Raw genomic sequence first — 19212 nt, forward strand, 5'->3', positions numbered from 1 at the left:
ACTAGCACCCCCTTCCCGACACAGCACATGTATTCGGGCAGGGGCTGAAGCATGGTGAGACCAGCTCTGTGCAGATACCAGCTCTGTGCAGATTCAGCCCTGCCCGAGCTGGGAGAGCGGTAGGCTCTGCTGGGAACTGCAGCTTTGGCTCTGTTTTCTTGTCCATCTGCCTACTCTCCCAAGACAGGACTGGGGCAGAGAAGAGTGGACATGTTCACAGGTGAAGGCTGAGTCTTGCAGGTGGGTCAGTGCCAGGACATCCAGGACTGGCTTGGGTCTAGCAACACATCTCAGAACATGTCTCTCCATAGGGAGGAACCAAAGAAGTCAGGGCAGAGCTGGGGACTCCAGGCCACCCGGGGCTGGAGACAGAGAGGTGGGATCAGAAACCAACCTCAAGGAAAATAAATAAATAAATACTGTATAACTGTGTAGTCCCCCAGCCTGGCCTGCTCCCCAGCAAGGGGTCTGTCATTGTCAACCTCAGTTCCTCTGGCCTCCATCCTCCCTGAGGTGGAGGCTGGCTGGAGGAAGGGGGCCCGCCCCATGCTGCAAATTGAGGAATTAGGGCTGGGGAAGTCTATGCAGTACAGGTGGCTGGGTAGGCAACCAAGTAGAGGCCTGGGCTCAGCCCTCAGGGTGAGACGAGATCCTGCCTGTCTCCTTTTCCTGTGAGACATGGATCACCACATCGGAGCCACATGGGAAAAGAGGGTGCTGACCTCCAAGTAGTGAGACAACCCCCTTCTCTGCTGGTTCTTCTGATCCAGCTGCCAGATTCACGAAGGCACCAGGATGATCAAAGGAGAGATAATGGGAGCCCAAGTCCAGTTGAGGCCAATGTCCCCTCCAGGATGTGGCTGGGTGAGGTGTCCATCTGGGTCAGAGCTGGAAGGGATACTGTCGGAGGTAGTCGGCCATGCGCCGGGGCAGCGGCAGGCAATCCACGTCGGCCACAAGCCGGTTGATGACAAGGCGGCACAGGTGCTGCAGGCTACGGGCACTGCTTCTGCGCACAAAGGGCTGCACCAGTTTCAGGTGCACAGCAGTGGCTGTGGGGGCAGGTAGCACTGCATTGCTGGTAGCATCCTCCTTGGGGGTAGGCAGGGCTGGGGCAGGAGAGGGGTCAGGGCTGTCACTTCGGGTGTCGGCAGCACAGGAGGCCACGTAGTGCTGCACAAGGCTGACCACATCTGGGAAAGCCAGGATGCGTGGCCTGGACAGGCAATTGGAGTCCAAGCGGAAGCTGGAGTCAGCGTACTCAATGCGCACATTGGTGGGGCCACGGGTGGTCTTGACAGACAGTGTGAACAGGTAGCTGGGGTGGGTGCTATCGCGTACTAGGAAGGTACCCTCTGGCATCTTTTGCAGGTGTTGCCGGGCCTCGCTGGCCGTAATAGAACCCCAATACCAGCCTAGGCAAGTGGAGAGGAGAAACAAGGTACTGATCACAGTGGAAATTAGCTGGGAGCATCAACCCAGAGCAAGGCAGGGCCATGCTTCCCCCTCACATTTCCCCAGGGAGGGCTATACCCCTTCCATCAGATACTGCTGGGCAGGATCATGCCTCCCAATTCAAACTTATCAGAGCAGAACCAAGATTATCCCATTAGACTCCCTAGGACACGGCCTCTTTCTCCCCTCAGACTCACCAGACTCTCGGAGGTAGGAGAAAGTCTTGGCAATGCACAGCAGATCCTCCTCGGGGTCCAGTACCTTGGGCTGCTCACTTTCTGGCTGGGCTGGGGTCTCCTCTGCTACCTCCTCCAGGAAGACCCCCATAGGCAAGGGCTGCATGGCTGACCCAGGCAGCTCCAGGGAGCAGGCCCTCAGGGGCTGCTGCCCAATCCGCTCCTCAGCCAGCAAATGACAAGGTCTGGAAGGGGGTGGATGGGCATGGAAGGGGGTGGATGGGCAGTGAGTGGAGAGTCCATGGTCTCCTCCCATTCCAGAGATCCCCCGGGCCCCAGATTGGCTATATGGCTTCTGGCCAGCCCTTTTCTCTATAAGCCTCAATTTCCCATCTGCCCACCCATGGGCTCAATGAACCCTGCATTGCCCCCTCCACCACTCTGTCATCACAGAAGCCTCCCTTAATTGCGTCACCCACACGTGAACTCTCTTTTGAAAAATTCTTTCCACCCAATACATTTATTTATTTGTGCAAGAAAGGATAATTGCCATTTATTTTGTATTCATTATGTGCTAGGGATGGGAATGGTTTACACTTTTATCTTATTTAATCCAAAACTTGAGAACACCAGAACGAAAGATAAATAAGAAAAGCATTCATAAGAGGCTGACTTAATAAAATTGTACATGATCTGAGTTGCTTTTGATGTTTTGGGCCTCCATCCCTCTGACACAGTCTTTCTCTTTCCATTCTACCTGCTACATTTATTAACAGTCCTTAACCTCTCTCTCCTTTTTGTACCAATCAAAAACACAGGTCATTTGCTATAGGCATTTCTAGTTCATGGTAGCTAGTCAGTGTCCCTGGTGTGATCCAGTCCAAAGAAACCACATGTTTGTGTCTTCCTTGTTGAGGAGGGCTGATTAAGTGGCACTGATCCAGGTTGACATGTGGGATGGGCCCATATAGGGTCTTCCAGAGAGGTCCCAAGACTATAGTAGGAAGTCTGAGGTCACAACCTACCACCCCCATGGACAGGAGTGTCTGGTGGAAAGACCTGCACCCACACTGGCAGTTGGAACAATCCTCTACCCCTATAAGTCAGACTCTGACTCCCATCCTGGCCTCTGCTCTTCAGAGCCAAGAAGTATGAGGTGGACCAAGGCCTCTGAAGCATGACAGTCCAATAAACATAGCTCCTGTTAAAGACCATGTTCTAGATCTTACCCCAGCAAGCCAGCTCTGCTATACCAGGCCCTGTGATCTTGTACAAACCCTGCTTCTCATTGGGTCTCAGTCCCCCAACCCCATAAAAGGTCCCACCAACAGAGACACTGAGGGGTTTGGCAACATCATATCCTTGGATTGCTAGGGCTGGGGAGCTGAGCTGGCCCCAATCTAAGCAGTAGTTTCCCTCTAGGGGAAGCCCACTAGCATGGCCAGCCTGGACCTTCCTCCCTGGGAGCAGGGGATGAGGGCTGGTGAGTCTTGTTTCCCAGGGAAGGTATTGCTGTTCCTCCCTCATTTCTTACAAAATACATCCCTGGGCCTCAGATAATGAAATCATGGGCCCTGCCCTCAAGGAGAACCAGACTGGCTGGGGTAGCTGGCACTGAAGGTAATTATAACCCAAAGCCATAAAAACACAGAGTATCATGGGAACATCAGAATCTTCTGAACCGAGTCTGCCAGGCCAAAGGAAGGAGCAAAGGAAAGGTTGGTACCCATCTAAGTAGAGATGGCAGAATGACCAAGGCCTGGGAGCAGGAAACCGTGCCAGCTATGGTCTATGACGCAGGGAGAGGCAGGCAGGAGCCTCAAATACCAGACCTGAATAGTGCAGGTTACAGGTGACCCCTAGAGGGTTCTAACAAAGCAGGGCCTCACAGGAAGAAAGGGCCACATAACCCTAGCATATCACAGCCTGCCCAGTACTTTTCCACATTCACCCTGGCTGCACTGTGGGAGCTCTGGAATCCTGCTCAGGGAGCTGGAGGCCAAGTTCTGAGGAAGTGGCCAGTGGCCTGCCCACTCTGGTCGCTCAGAGCTCAGCCTAGAGCCAGGCCCAGGTGCCTTCCAGGAGCATGATAGGTGTCTGGCTGACCAGGCCAGAGCCTGTGGGTGTAGCCATGTCCAGACAGCTTAGCAGTGCCTCAGTATAGATCCTACATGTAGGCATGGGCACCTTTGGGGCCAATGTGGTACATGTGTGTGAATAGTTGTGTTGGTCCTCCCAAGCTCCTGTTGAAATGTTTCTGGGCAGGGGTGTGTCCACAGCTGTGTCATCTTCATGATAAGGGTGGTGGCTGGTGTGTTCTAGGTGTAGGTGGCCTATGCGTGTATGTGCCTGCTGTAGAGCCTAGCTTGTGTGTCCTGTCTAAACACACACACACACACACACACACACACACACTATAGGGGAGAACTTAGTCCTTGGGGAGACCTGCCAGCAAGGTTGGCAGACCAAACTTACAGTTGAAAATCCCTGTTTCCCATTCCAGAGGGGTACCAGCTGGATTATGGCTATGTATGTATATGTGTGTGTGTGTGCAGGGTAGGGGGGCAGTCTGTTAAAAACCTTGTTCTCCCACATTTAACACTGGTCGTGAATTTCCTAGGGAGCCCTCAGCTGGGCTAAAATGAAAGAGATTATAGGACTCCAGGATGGGGAGGAAGAGGTTCCCAAAGAGGAAGGCAGTGGTGGGGAGGTGTTGAGGAGGGCCAAAAGTCAGAGAGGAGGAAGAAGGGGAGTATTGGAGACAATCAGGGAGAAGCAGTCGCCTAAGTTCCTAGACGGTACAAACAGTTTACACTTCACCATTAACCTAAAGATTGGTGATTCAAATCCACCGAGTGTCACTGTGGAAAAAAAGACCTGGCAATCTGCTTCCATTAAGACTATAGTCAAGGAAACCATATGGAACAATTCTACTCTCTAATACATGGGATTGCCATGAGTCAGAATTGACTAGATGGCAACTAATAACAAGTCTTCTAAGCACTTTCAAGTTTCCCCTTGATGGACTGAGGACTGCTCAGAGCAAAGGTCACATCAGCCTCACCTCACCTCCCACTCTTTTGGCATCATGCCAGTTCTGATAACAGCAGCCATGGGACCACCTGGCTCTCCTTGGGAGTAGAGCACCCAGTCACACCACCTCTCTCTCTCTCCCTGAAGCCTCCAGAGCTTCTGACACATGGGTGTGGAGAGCATGAGCCTTTTTGGTTAAGGGGATTTTGAGGCCCACTGCTGAGGCCATGACTGTTTTATCAGCACCCCCCACCCACGCCTCTGGAAAACTTGGAGAAAGGGGCAAGAGTCAAGGTCCTTCTCCCACTGGGATTCCAGGCTGGGTTGAAAGAAAGAGTGAGGCGATAGTGGGGGTGTTCCAGGCAGGACCAAGCTAACCCCAGGCTGCCTCAAGAGGTGCCAGGCTGGGGGAAGACGCAAGGATCTCATGTTGGCTTCCCAAGGGCCTAAATGGTACACTAAGGCAGCGACAATGGGACAGAGAGGAGCAGAGGCAGCCCAAGGTCATCAACAGAGTGGGTAGCAGTCTGGGGTAAGGGCACTCACTGCCTGCCCCAGAAGGGAATCTGGGCTTGTGAGCCACATTTTGATGGCTGAGTAAATCCTGTGTTCCTTCCGTCGCGCCCAGCCCTCAGTTTTCGCTACCCATAGATTGGGCAGAGGTCTGGGGAGAGGGGTGGTGTCAATCTCACACAGCCTCGCACTCCCGAGGTCGTTCCCACTCAGCCAGCTCCGACCCGGTAAGCCCTCCCAACGCCCAACCAGCACGAGGCCCGCGCTCCACCGGACGTCCAGCGCAAAGGCTGGGCAAGGGCAGAGAGCAGCATTTACCCCTGAACGCAGAGGACCATGTCCCGGAGGCCCGGCGGCGGTGGCAGTTCCGGAGGGGGCGCTCGGCCGGGAGGCGGAGGCTGGAGGGAGCCGGTGAGTGTGAAGCGCGGTCTCCTGGGGCGCACAGCCGCAAGCACCAACTGAGAGGCTGTGACACCGACCGCATGGGAGGGCGCGGGAGGCGGGCCCAGCGGACGGGGCGGGGCGAGCCTCCGCCTAATCTTTTGTCCGCCGCGTCCCAGCCCTTCCCGGAAGCCGCGTCTTCCTAGAATCGCAGGCTGCGCGGCGGCGCGGGCGGGGACTTGGGGACTCGCTTCGGGGACCACTGGCAGTGAAAGGAAACACCTTTGACAGATTTCCAAGAACTTTCCAGGAAAACGGGCGGGATCTCGCGGGCCGCCCAATCGCAGCGCAGAGGGCGAAGCCGAAGAGCCGGGGTGGGCCAATTGCAACGCGCAAATCAACGCATCACGGCAGGGCGGAACAGGGAGACCTTCATGGAAAGACTGGAGCCTGGGGTTAGAGGGCGGAGAGGCTAGTGTTGGGCGGGGGTTTCACCGACACAAGCCCAGACGTCTTCGGGGACTCTGTTCACTGACGAGTTCCGGTATCTCACAGACGTACCGGAGGGAGCGCGGGTCGGAGTTTCGGGCCGGCCTCGCCGCAGCAGATCCTCCAGGAGGTTCTGTTCGGGCATGCGAGCGCCCCCCGTGGGCTGCGCTTGACCCCCCCCCCCAGGCCTCTGTGAGAATGCGGTTGCGGAAGGTGGTGAGGTTTGAAGAGGAGCATGAATGGGGGGCGAGGTTTAGAGGCAGCCCCAAGCTCGAGCAAGCCCACATGGGTGGAGAGGGGTGCGAGCCTGCAGCCAGCACAGCCGAAAGGATCAGGCAAAAAACGTTTTCTCTGAAAGTGGTGGAGGATATGTTCCATCCCAACCTTTTACACCAGGCCCTTGGCCTTCGGGCGGTAGCAGCCGACCAACTAGTTACCATCTCTGACTCATGGCGACTCCATGTGTGTCCACAAGATTTTCTGTGGCTAATTTTTAAAAAATAGATTGCCAGATCTTTCTTCCGAGATCACTCTGGGTGGACTGAACCGCCAGCCATTTGGTTAACAGCCAAATGTGTTAATCCTTGCACCACCCAGGGATTCCAGGCAGGGCCATCCAATCTTGGCCAGCACTTCCGGGGAAGAAGTGGCTGACTTGGGAGGCTGGGAAGGTCAGCCTTGAGACAATGTAGTATCCGGGTTGGTGGGACCCCAAAAAATGTAAGGAGGAAGATCGGGAGCTCCAAATTCATGGAGATAATATGAGGGTGGCATGATGGAAGTGAGAGTGTTGAAGCAGTGATATCCTTTCCATCTACACAGACCCCTTGCTATATTTGATCTTTCATAACTGTCCATGGCCCATTATGCAGGCAAGAAGACTGAGCCCCCAGAGAATGAAATGCCTTACTAGGATATGGCAGGGCCAGGATTTGATTCCAGCTCTGAATCAGAAGCCTGTGCTTCTACCTTTGAGCCCCCTCCACCTTCTCCCAGTCCATTGGGCTCACCAGTGAACATCTCACGGGACTATAGGGCCTGTGTGCACTTCTTCCAAGCCCTTGGACCAGAAGGACTGGGGGTGGACCTTTTTGGGGTACTAGGGTCCCTCTTCCCCCTCCAATTGCTTACCCAGTGTGTACCCCCAGATTCTCTGAAGAGGGAGAGCTGTGAGCCTGTGCAGGGATGCTAACCCCTACCAGTGTCCAGAGCCCTGAATACAAGTGTCCAGGCCTTACAGAGGGAGTCAGGGCAAAAAATAGAGGCGCCGGGAAACCAAAACCCTGTAAAACAGGAAAAGATGATTGATTAAGATTAGACATGGTTTCAGGAGACTCACTTCACAATAAGTTTCCTGGAGGGAAGCTGGGCTTTGGTGTAGCCCCACTAAGGCCTGACCTGAGAAGGTGTGGCTGGAAGCTGGTTTCTTCACATGAGGGCAGGGCAAAGATCACCGTTATCTCTTTGTGGAGGAGGGCACAGGCGGGTAATCAGCCTGGCATGGGGCCCTTGAGTAGGGTGCTGTCTCATCAGTAGAACATGTCTAGCTGATCATTTGGGAGCTCTGGTAGCATAGTGTTTAAAGCACTTGTCTGCTAACCAGAAGGCTGGCAGTTCAAACCCACCAGCCACTCCTCGGAAGGAAGATGAGGCAATCTACTTCCTTAGTGATACTGCCTCGGAAACCCAAGGAGGGGTCGCTATGAGTCGGGTCTGACTCGATGGCATATAACAACAAAAGCAACAGCTGATCGTTTGCCATCCAGTTGATTCTGACTCATGGCAGCCTTGTGTATCAGAGTAGAACTGTGTGCTCCGAAGTTTTCAGTGACTAATTTCTCAGAATCAGATCACTAGGCCTTTCTTTCATGGTGCTTCTGGGTGGACTCAAACTGCTAACTTTTTCATTAAGAGCTGAGCACGTTAGTCATTTGCACCACCCAAGGACTCCGGGAAACGTCCATGCCACTATTACTGTGAAGACAAAGAGGCTCCTGCAGCTGGCACACTGATGAGATTGGGATTTGAACTCAGCTCTTCCAAAGCCCATGTTTTCTATGGCCAGACTCTATTCCTTCCTTGTAACCTTGACTTCCTGAGGGCCTTCTATATAACGGGTGCTCTCAGCAATATCCATGTGTTGACTCATTTCATTGTCACAGCTACCAGATATTATCCCTTCTTTGCATGCAAGGAAACTGAGGCACAGAGGTTACCCAGTTACACAATGTGTCCCAGATCTCACAACTGGCAAGTGATGAGTTGGAGGATCAGAGCCGAAGCCCAACCCCCTGCCCCCCAGGTCTGGGTTCCTACGACTTGCCAATTCCTAGGCATCCTCCAGCTTGAAGGCCTTTCAGTGAAGTTCCGCTGCCCCAGGCCGGTCAGTGTTAGAGAACTATGGTGTCCTCTTGAAAGTATCCCCCATAGAGGTCAGTGATTGGGTAATTCTGAGTGCAAACCAAAGGGTCCCAAAGATTTTGGCCTTATCGACCCTTTGCAAATTTGATAGCACTGTGCATCTCAACCTGCATACTGGGAACATTGGTGTGCCCATCTGGTGCCTGTCGCCCCAGGCCCCCGCCGCCCCAGGTCCCCAAGCCTTGCAGGTTCCTCAGGCCATCTAGTAAGTTATCACTGCCCTGGCCATTCCCTATTGTGACTGCTGGGTCCACACTGCCACCTAGTGGCACCCTGTCACGGCTTCACCTTCCCTCCATAGATGCTCCTTCCAAGAGAACCCTTTCTCTGAACCCCAGGATTTGGCCTTGCCACAGGATCCTTCTATCCCTTCCCACCTAGAACAGTTACAATATGGGCTCCAAGAATCCACAGAACTTCTCTTCATAAAAGTCTGGCTCCTTTTGTCTCTAGCTGCTCTTAAGTGCAAGCCCTCTCCCTGTCTTTGAGCTGTTCCTAAGTTCTCAGACCCCTTTCTCTTCAGACACATAGCTATTATAGAGGGCTATGCAGCAGAGTCAGCTACCATAAACCTGCCCAGTCCCCGCCATCCCGCATCCTGCCTCTTTCCATCAGTATGAAGGTAGATGTGCATACAGTTGCTGGACTAATGAACGCTGGCCCTTTTAAACCATAGAACACAAACAGTGAAGGTAAGCCATGTCCTGACTGTCTTGAATTAAATGAGCAGTTGCAGAACATCTGTCTATGTCGGACCTATGTGAGGAATGTGCGTGCCTATCAGTATGAGCAGCAGTTACAGGGACTGCATGAGGAGAGGCATCACCATTGCTTACTCTTTATACTTCTGTATTGTTTGAATTTATTACAAGTAAGTTTTACTTGTGCAATTAAAAATTTTAATAAAAAGAGACAAGCTTCAAAAGCACAATTATAAAATTTTAGAGCAATTGCAGCCTAACTTCATTTTTAGAAAAGAAGACATCTTCATGGAGACCACACATGCACCACATGTCCTGGGCTGGGGGTGGGGGTGGGGGCAAGGAGCCAACTTCCACCCTCTGCTGTATAGCCCTCTGCTTACACAGGACCGTACCTGCCCAGAATGAGACCTTACTCAGCCTTGCCTTTGCTCAGCCTAAACCAGCTACCTCCAGAAAGCAGTTCCTTCTCCACCCTCTAAGCAGCTGAAGTTCCTAGGTTACAGGGCTTCCTCCCAGGCTCTGGTGGCACAGTACTTAAGGCATCTGGCTGCTAGCCAGAAAGTTGGTGGTTCAAACCCACCAGCCACTCTGCAGAAGGAAGACTGGGAAATCTACTTAAAGATTCACCACCTTGGAAACCCAGTGGAGGTTGCTATGAGTGGGAATCAACTTGATGGCAGTGAGCTTTTTTTTTTTCCCCCAGGCTCAGAGATCTTGGATTAGATTCTCAGGTGGGGCTTAGAAATAGAAGTCCTAGATCCATCTAGGCATAAATGTGAGTGAGTGTGTGCACATGTGCATATATGTATGTGTTCATGTGTACATGTGGTTACACATGTGCATGTGTGTTAGTGTGCATGTCTGTGGTAGTTACGTTTGTGTGTCAGCTTGGTTGGGCCTGGATGAGTGGCTGGGCAGCTGGTGGTAGTTATTCCCCATGATGAGACTGGCATTCAACTCCATGGTGGGATCTACCACAAGCAGCTGAGTAGCTGCCTTTGGGATGTAGTCTGCTTCCTGTATATAAGGAGAATCCTTGGGAATGATCTCTAGCCTATGGCATGCTTGGACCCTGCATGTAGCCGTGTCATTGCTCAGCAGCCTGCTATGCTCTGCTGACCTCGAGACTTACAATGGGCTTAAGTTAATGGCCTGCTGTGTGGTTTGGTAACATTGGGACTGTGCCTTTTTACTGACTCAGCCAGTCAGCAGCTGTCTGAGTGAAAAAATGCCTCTAGCTCTAGTGGGCTGGAAGCAGGAGGCAGAGTTGGACCCCAAAGTTGAGAGGCTTTCACCCAGCCCCTAGAGCCTGGCACTTTGAACTTGGACTTAAAACCTCCAAATTGTAAGAACAAACTTCTGTTTGTTAAGGCCATCTCATTTGTGGTATATTTCTTGTCAAAGCGGCAGTAGGTAACCACAATGTCCTATCCGACCAAGTGTGTGTCTGTCTCAGTGTGTATATGCACATGTGTAAGCATGTGAGTGTGCGTATGTGTACATGTGTGAGTGTACATGTGTGAATATATGTGAGCATATGTTTGTGCTTGTGGTTTTGTCTAGGGGGATGGAGAAATACATGAAAGGAGAACACAGATTGAATAAGAGCTGGGCGCTGGAACTGTGCTTTGGGGTTCAGAAGGTCTTTTGTCCTCCCTGGAGTTGACTGTGATACTGGGGAATATGTACAGCCCTCCCTACTCTGGTGGTAGAGAGATCATGGAACTGAGGTGGTAGGAAGCACCTACCAGTGTCTGGACCGAAAAAAGGATTTCATTAAGGCCAGCTGAGATTATCCGCTGGGATTCCTGCTTCACTGAACTCTGCTGAACTTGAAGGCTGCCTCCAGGAGACTGGGACAGAGTCCCTGCATCCTTAGCCCCACTCAGTGCTTGCACACTGCAACCGCCAATATCTATAGCATTGCTTCACTCCCTCCCTCACTCACTCCACTCTCTCCCTCCCTCATTCTAGGAATGTTCATCAAGCACCCACGGAGGCAACTGCCTGAGAAGGGCACAAGTGCTTGCCCTCAGGAGATGGGTCTGTTCCTGCAGTCCCAGTGTCTACGTGTGTGCGAGTGTGTGTGTGTGAGCACGCGAGGATACAGAGTGGGACGGCCAGCCAGATTGCAATTCAGTCCGGAGGAGGATGATAGGAGAGACCTTTGGAGCGGGACCGCGGCTGGTGCCTGCAGTCCTGCAGGTAGTCTGTAGATGGCAGCAGAGGTCTGCCCAACGCTGCACATTTCCACTCGCTTAGGAGCTCTGGTAGCATAGTGGCTAAAGCACTTGACTGCTAACCAGAAGGCTGGCGGTTCAAACCCACCAGCCACTCCTCGGAAGGAATGTTGGGCAATCCTACTTCCGTAATGATATACTGCCTCGGAAACCCAAGGAGCGGTCGCTATGAGTCGGGGCCGACTCCACGGCACATAATAACAACAACAATGTGAGGCTGGAGGATTTGTAGGAGTAGTGAATGTAAGTCCCAGGGAGCAACTCCTACCGTGTGGCTCTAGATAAATTGTTTTCTCTCTGGGAGCCTCATTTTCCTCACCTATAAAATGGGCATTGTTTAGTAGCCTGTACTGGGAAAACTGGCTAAAAATATGTGACGGGTTACCTTAGCAGGTGGGCTCAGAATGAAATGTTGTTGTTGTTATGTGCCGTTGAGTCACTCCTGACTCATAGCGACCCCTCCTTGGGTTTCCAAAGCAGTATCACTACGGAAGTAGATTGCCCAACCTTCCTTCCGAGGAGTGGCTGGTGGGTTTGAACCGCCAGCCTCCTGGTTAGCAGTCAAGTGCTTTAGCCATTATGCTACCAGAATGAAATAGAGACCTAAATGTGGAAGGGAAAACTACAAAGAGAATAGAAAATATTTGTGTCACCAGGAGGCGACAACTTTTAAAACACAACACCCAAGTCCAAACCGTGGGGTGAAAAGTTGATGGATCTGACCAAATGGAAACTGAGGATTTCTGGTAGAAGGACGCTGTTCCGTAAGGGAAAAAAAATGAGCCAAGGGTATGAGCAAGAGGTGCACAGAAGCAGACAGGCTTCTAGTGCGGCGGAGACGCCCTGAGTTACTGGGCAGAGCGTAGCGAATGCAATACCAAGGAAATGCTACTTTGCCCAACATGTTGGCAAACATTCCGAAATTGAGTATGCTGGTGGTTGGCTGACACTAGGGAAGTCGTAAGCTTCCAGACCTGCACGCCAGGGAGGGCCGCCAGGTAGCTTGCAGAGCACACAACCTGATTCAGGTGGATACCTGAGGCTCCAAGACAAGTAAGATGTTCTGCTTTGCTACCTCCTATGTTGCCTATACAATTCCAGGCTCGCACAGACCACTCAAAACTGGGGTACTTCGGCGCGAGGTTCTCCCAGGACCGCCCACAGAGCCAGGGAGATTACCGCCCCTCAATAAGCCCCGCCCATCTTTATTTCTACTCAGTCTCCGGGGCGGGGCCTGCCCAAGGCTCCGTTCCTGCCCTGCTGGGGCCGGCCTGGCCCTTTAAGGCTCACCAAGCGGGGCCCAAAGTCGGGATGACGCGCTGGGGCGGTCACGTGGGCCGACGGCCGCAAGACTCTCGGCCCAGGGCGCTCGGCGGCCCTGCGCTCCTGCGGCCGCTGCCCCTGCCCCTCTCGCGCCCCCACCAGGTATAGCCTCTCTGAGTCCCTCTGCCGCCCGCGCTCTTAACCTCGCGGCCCCTCGGCGCCTGGCCCTTTTCCCTCGTGAACTCGTGCCCAGGCTGTGCTCGCTCGTGTCGGGCTGCGCAACCACCGCCTTTTGCCGCGCGGCAGTACTCAGGCGGTTCGCGCCGCATTCCCAGCCATGTCTCCCGCCGAAACCCAGCCCAACTTTGGAGTTCCAGAACTAGGGTGAATTGCAGGAGTCTGGGCTCACGCGACTCACGCTTCTCTCTCTCAGGTGGTCCTGGACGCGCCAGGCTGGGGCCGCTTTTGAGTGCCCCGCGGGGGCCATGGACGGCGAGACAGCAGCGGAGCAGGGGGGGCCCGTGCTCCCCCCCGGTGGACCCGGCTCTGGAGGGCGGCGGGAACCCAAGAAGTACGCGGTGACAGACGACTACCAGTTGTCCAAGCAGGTGCTGGGCCTGGGTGTGAATGGCAAGGTGCTCGAATGCTTCCACCGGCGCACAGGCCAGAAGTGCGCTCTGAAGGTCAGTGACCCCTCGCCACGGCTTGGAGTGACCTAGAGGGCCCGACAGCAGAGGACTGTAGGTGCAGGCTGTGGCCAGGGTTCCTGCTAAACTTCCTACACTCAGCATCACATTTCATCCTCATAATCTCTGTGAGGTCAGGCCGGTAGCCCTCACTGTTTTACTTTTGAGAAAACTAAGGCTTAGTGTAGCTAAACTTTGGGTGTGCCAATGAGCAAGGGGTGGAGTCAGTATGGGTAGGGCACCGGAACCTGGGAAGTCTCTGGGTTTTGGACTGGGCCCTCTTTCAGCTTGGCTGCCCCATTAATGATCAGCTCCTCTGGCTGTGATGGGTCAGAGCTAGGAGCCTCCTAGGGCTGGACAGAGGGCAAGGCTGATGCCCATCACACTTGTGAGCAGGAGGCTGCTGATGGCCCCCTGTTGAAGGGAGCAGGCTCTGGTACCAGCTGGATCCACCTTGGATCTTGGGCAGAGGGTAGGCCAGCCATGTAGTCATGATACAACAGGCTTACAGGAGGCCTGGCCCAGCCTTGGTGACACATGTGGAATCAGGGGAACCAGGGGACAGCTGATTAGCCACATGGTTCTGATTTAAGTCACACGTTATGTGTTCAGGTCTTGCCTCACACTCAGAATCCTTCAAATCTGTCAACTAAGAACTTTGCTCCTCTGCAGCTTGTGCCAGTGGCCACCTAAATGGGTGGAACAAGGCAGGCAGAGTGGCTCCTGGAGGTTAGAAGTACAGCAGAGGATCTGAAGTTGTGATTATGAGCCTGAGCATGGAGTCCTACCGATAAGGTTCTAATCTCTGCCCTGTATTTGCCAGGGCAATGTCCTGGACTCTTGAAGCCAAGTTTCCTTCTCTATTCAGGGAGAACCATAAGGGGTTGATGTGAGCTTGAAATGAGATGTAAGTGCTGAGTACTTGGTACTGGGCCTGATACAGCCCTGGAGTGGCTACTGGACTTGTTTAGGGCACATGGTCTGCAAGTATCTCAGCACGAGCCTCAGCCCAGCAATTGATGTCTTTCACAGGGGCACCAGGACCGATGGAGGGCTTGTTTTTCCAGCCTTGGAGGAAGTCTGAGGATGGGTCCAGGGGAAAGCTCAGGGCTGGGTTGGTGGGGCCAGACTCCAGGCAGAGCTTGTTTGCCTACTAACCCAGCAAGGGAACAGGCTGAGGTCCTTTTTGGAGTCCCAGGCAGGGGATTCTCTGAGTTCTTCAGTGAAAAGGTGGCTGCTCTGAGGGGCTATGGAGACAGGTGTATCTATGGAAAATAGTACCTGTGTTAATTTTAAATTGCTGAATGATCTTTCATAGCTGGTGATGGAGATTGCAGTGGTGAATAGCAACTGCTCATTGGTTCCCCTGACTCAAGTGGTGCCTGGGGTACGTGTCATACCTGCAATACCCAAGACACATCTCTGTAAGGAGATAAGGGAGTGGGGAGATTAGGAGTTTATACCTTCTCTCTCTTTAAAACATAATACTTTATTGAGTTTTTGGTGAAAGTTTACACACCAAGTTAGGTTCCGTTTGACAATGTCCACACAAATTGTTCAGGAGCTCTGGTGACGTAGTGCCTAAGGCACTTGACTGCTAACCAGAAGGCTGGTGGTCAAACCCACCAGCCACTCCTCAGAAGGAAGGTTGGGCAATCTACTTCCATAATGATACTGCCTCGGAAACCCAGGAGAGGTCACTATGAGTCGGGTCCGACTCGACAGCACATAACAACAACAACAACAACATACAAATTGTTCAGTTACATTTATCACAATGTGCCACCAGTCTCTTTATTATGTTCAGTTTGTTCCCTTTCCTGTGCTCTAGTTTCCCTTTCCCCTTCTCTTTCTCATCTTTGCTTTTGAGTAATAGTGGACCTTTTGGTCTCATACTGATGTTTTTTAAGTAGGGCAGCACCAATCTTATGAGTAATATCCTTTATTTTGTGTGCCACTCTGCTATTTCATGAAAAGGTGATTGCAGGGGATAGGCTCAGTTCTAGGTTTTATTTTTTTAATATTTATTGTGATTTGGGTGAAAGTTTACAGAGCAAATTCATCTTCCATACAGCAGTTCACATACACTTTGTCTCATGACATTGATTGCATTTCCCAACAGCTCTCTTTTGACTTCCTCCCCACATTTACCTCTTCTCTGTGTCCTTTCTTCATGCACTCCTACCCCCTGAGCTGTCTCCCTGTGCATACACAGCCCTTCTCTTCTCCCATGATTGATCTCTCCAAGGAGAGTATCTCCCTAATGTAAATGTTCAGCTCATATGCCTGTCTTTTGTTTGGCTGGAAGCCATAGGAGTGGGTTCAGTTCCAGATCTGAAGGGTAGCTAGGGGCCATAATCTCAGGGGTTTCACCAGGCTCTATCAGACCAGCAAACTTGGTCTTTTTTTTTTTTTAATTATTTTGAGTTTTGTCCTACATTGTACTCCCACTCTATCCAGGATCTCCTACATAGATCTCCCTCAAGTGGTTAATAGTGGTAGCCGGGTGCCATCTAGTTCTTCTGGTCTCATAGTCATATAGGCTGAGGATTGCGTGGTGTATCAGTCCCTTGGACTGATTGTTTCTATGCGTCTTTGGTTTTCTTCATTCTTCTTTGCTCTGACCAAGGAGAGACCCATCGTTGCATCTAGATGGCTGCTTGCAAGCTTTTAAGATCCCAGTTGCTAGTCATCGAAGTAGGATGTTTTTGTGTAGTATATTATGTCAATTGAGCTTGATATCCGCTGGGACCATGGCCCTGAGCCCACAGGTCCAACTACTCACTCCATCTGGGTAGCTGGCTGTGGCCAAGTGACTACAACCTTGTCCGTTGTCAGTTATACTATATACCTGGACATTCTTACAGAACATACAGATACTAGGTTTAAAGAGTATCTCAGGGTGATAATCTCTGTTCTCTACTGTTCCAGTTTGTCTGGCTTTTTTGCTTTTTTTTTTAAAATAAGAATTTGAGTTCTACTCCATTTTTCTCCCATTCTGTTATCTATTATCTATCATGCCCCCATTCAGAATGGTCCATGGTTGTAGCTGGGCACCATCTACTTCTTCTGTTCTCAGGGTAGATGTGGTTATAGCACATGTAAACTTGTTTCTTCTCTCCTCTTTTGGTTACCTTCTTACTGTTTTGCTCCTGGCAGGTCAGGACTTGTAGTTCTGTTTCAGATGGCCACCATAGATTCTACTCACTTCACTAGGATACGGATCATGATTTTTGTGAACTATGTTATACTAATTGACTGAATTGTCCCATGGCACTATGGCCCCAAGCCTTCAAACCCAGAAAACCAATTTTGGAAGTCTATTGCCTTAGCACCTTTCTTAGCTCCTTCTCCTGTATTGGTGTCAGGGGCCTGCCTGGGTGGGTGAGGGACCGGGTAAGGCCAGAAAACAGCTTCTGAACATAAAGCTTTGGCCCTGAGAGCCATGCATTCTGTGTGGTGTCCTTCTGCCTCTACAGGGCTCGGCCCCAGGTCCCAAGTTGGCCTGTCCTCATCTTGTAGCCTAACCTCCAGACCATGACAAGCTGCCCTTCCTTGTAGTCCAGGCCTGGTGGCTTACATGACCATCCATTCAACCCTGGTTGCCCAAGATGGCAGCTAGTGCTTAGCACAGAACCTGGAATGCAGCAGACATTCTTAAAACAGGAAGAGCTGTAGTTACTGTCCTTGTAGCTGTCACCATTCTGTGTGGGCCCTGGAGGAACAGACCCCTTCCCCTTTTCCTTAGTCCCTGACTGCCAGCTTGGTTCACTCAGACCTCACTCACACTCAGCTGCTTTCTCCCAAGGCCAGCTTCTGCCTCAGTCATGCCACTCTCCATTCCACCCTGAGCAATCACTGCTGTCCTACTGGCAGGAACTGGAGTACTGAGCATTGTTGGAATTGTCTGCTGTAGGAGAAGGCTTATGGGGGGAAGGGGCAGGGGACTGCCTCCGGCTGACCTCTTGCTTGTGCCTCCTTCCAGGCCTAACTGCTTAGTTAGCACCATTCAGCATCACCCCTAGCTAGACATAGTCCTATTGATCTCTGTCACCATCAATCATCCCACCACATCCGAGACCTACCCCTCAAACCTTATCATATATGTGGCAGTTGGAACCAGAGTGAATGCTCAGAAGTCACATGGCTTGGTTGGGAGGAGGGCCTCCAGCAGAGATCAGAATTCTTTCCCCTCCTGATTTCCTGCCCAGACAACTTGTGGTTCTTGGCTTCCTGGCAGGCAGAAGTGGTCAAGGCACCACATACCTCTAAAGAAAGCTATAAAAGGCCTAGAGGCGATACAGGTCTGCATGTGGGAGGAAAGGTGGGCTCTTCTCTCTTACCTCTTCCCTCTGTGCCCAGGGACTAGGGCTCGTCCCCCCTCTGCCATCTAGAGCCTGTTGAAGGTGGGCCTTCTGTGCCCTCCTCTACCAAGGAGAGTGGAGCGGTGGGATGGTGGATCCACATGCTCGGGAGACCCCTGCAGACTCCTCTGGGCCAAGTTCTTGCAGAGAATGTCCTCCTACTGGGCCCCAGGATCTGGGGAGGCTGCTGGGGCTGCCTTACTCAGGATACTTTTCCTCCCCTTGGTGGACAGTGCTGGTGCCATGTGCCTGCTGGGAGCCAGGCTCTGCTGTGTGTGCCCAACATCACAACACAGAAGAGGGCACATTTATCTTAGCAGTTGGAAAGCTAAGTTCTGGAAACCAGGATACTTTGCCTGTGGTCACACAGGGATTTGAGGAGGGACTTGAGGACTTGACTTTATATACATTCCAAGCCTCTAAGTTTGGCATTTATGGCCCCCACAGTCCAGCCCACCTGTCTTTTGTATCCTGGGTGACGTCTTTCCTTCTCTTGCAGTAGAGAGTCCTTTCCTGCCCATCAAGGCTCATCCCCACTGGCTCCTCTCCCAGGAAGCTGTCCAAAGCCCCTGGCTTTGGAACAGTAGAACTTCCTTTTGCTCCACAGCAGAAATATTCCCCTTTGGTTCAAGGTCCCCTTGTAGCTCCTGGGCCACTCTGGATTGGGGAAGGCACATCCCTGGAAACTGAGTGAGGCTCACCTTTGCCACACTCCCAACCTGCTGTACAGTGTTGTTGTTGTTAGTTGCTTTTGAGTTGATTGCAACTCATGGAGACCCATGTGTGCAGAGTAGAATTTTGCTCTATAGGGTTTTCAAGACTGAGCCCTTTTGGAAGCAGATCATCAGGCCTCTGGTGTACCTTCTGAGTTGCCTCTGGGTAGGTTCAAACCTCCAACCTTGTGGCTACTCATTGAACACTTAAATGGTTATGCCAGCCAGGGACACCAGTAGGGGATCATCAGTGCTGGTCCCTCCGATCTTTGGAAGGAACACTGGGAGGTGGACTTTTGCCTGGTCCTTGTAGTAGAGGGAGTGTCTGTCTACTTCTCAGAAATGAGCCACAGATGCTCTCCATTTCACCTGGGCTGAGGTCTGGTCATTCACACATGGATCCAACAGGGAAGGCCTGGGCCACAAGGAAATGCCTGTTGGTGAGGCCCTTTCTTTCCAATTCCTGTGGTGTTAGCTCCACCTCAGAGAATTGGGCAGAGAGGCTCTCTCCCACCACAATGCCAGGAGGAAGGTAAAATGTGAATTGGATGCTGATATTAGGAGACAGTGGACCCAGAGCCCAATACTCTGGATGCCTCACCCTGCTTGGGGGAGTGGGAGACAGTGCCCATTGCTCCATGGGTGAGGCTGGCCTGTTGGGGCTGGTGCTGCCGAGCTGGATTTGAGGCTGGGTGGAGCAGCCAGGCAGGCTGGGCACTTTCTCATTTGGCAGCCACCTCCCCCTCACCTGCCATCTCCAGACCAGTCAGGTCA

General features: G+C 52.2%; 2 protein-coding genes across 2 annotated transcripts in view; one reads left to right on the forward strand and one right to left on the reverse strand.

Moving 5' to 3' along the window:
- Positions 1-882: 882 nt before the first annotated feature.
- Positions 883-5515, reverse strand: CISH (cytokine inducible SH2 containing protein). Its single transcript, XM_007952015.1, has 3 exons — positions 5496-5515; positions 1653-1876; positions 883-1415 (listed from the first exon to the last, which is right to left on the reverse strand). The coding sequence occupies exons 1-3, from the start codon at positions 5513-5515 to the stop codon at positions 883-885; spliced, it is 777 nt and encodes a 258-aa protein (XP_007950206.1).
- A 7645-nt stretch (positions 5516-13160) lies between these two features.
- The window catches only part of MAPKAPK3 (MAPK activated protein kinase 3), a 31813-nt gene continuing 25761 nt past the window's right edge, over positions 13161-19212 (forward strand). The window contains exon 1 of the mRNA XM_007952016.2: positions 13161-13358. Within this exon, the coding sequence (XP_007950207.1) occupies positions 13161-13358 (198 nt within the window). The remainder of the gene's footprint in view (positions 13359-19212) is intronic.

This window comes from Orycteropus afer, unplaced genomic scaffold (assembly GCF_000298275.1).
Source record: "Orycteropus afer afer isolate SDZICR_OR568_19922 unplaced genomic scaffold, OryAfe1.0 scaffold00323, whole genome shotgun sequence".
NCBI lineage: Eukaryota > Metazoa > Chordata > Mammalia > Tubulidentata > Orycteropodidae > Orycteropus > Orycteropus afer.

Bases quoted from the DNA above. Each gene is read 5' to 3' on its own strand.
- CISH (XM_007952015.1), bottom strand. From the start codon at position 5,515: ATGGTCCTCTGCGTTCAGGG. The intron at 1,877-5,495 runs GTAAATGCTGCT...ACCCCCTTCCAG, and splicing joins ATGGTCCTCTGCGTTCAGGG to ACCTTGTCATTTGCTGGCTG. The intron at 1,416-1,652 runs GTGAGTCTGAGG...CCACTTGCCTAG, and splicing joins CTCCTACCTCCGAGAGTCTG to GCTGGTATTGGGGTTCTATT.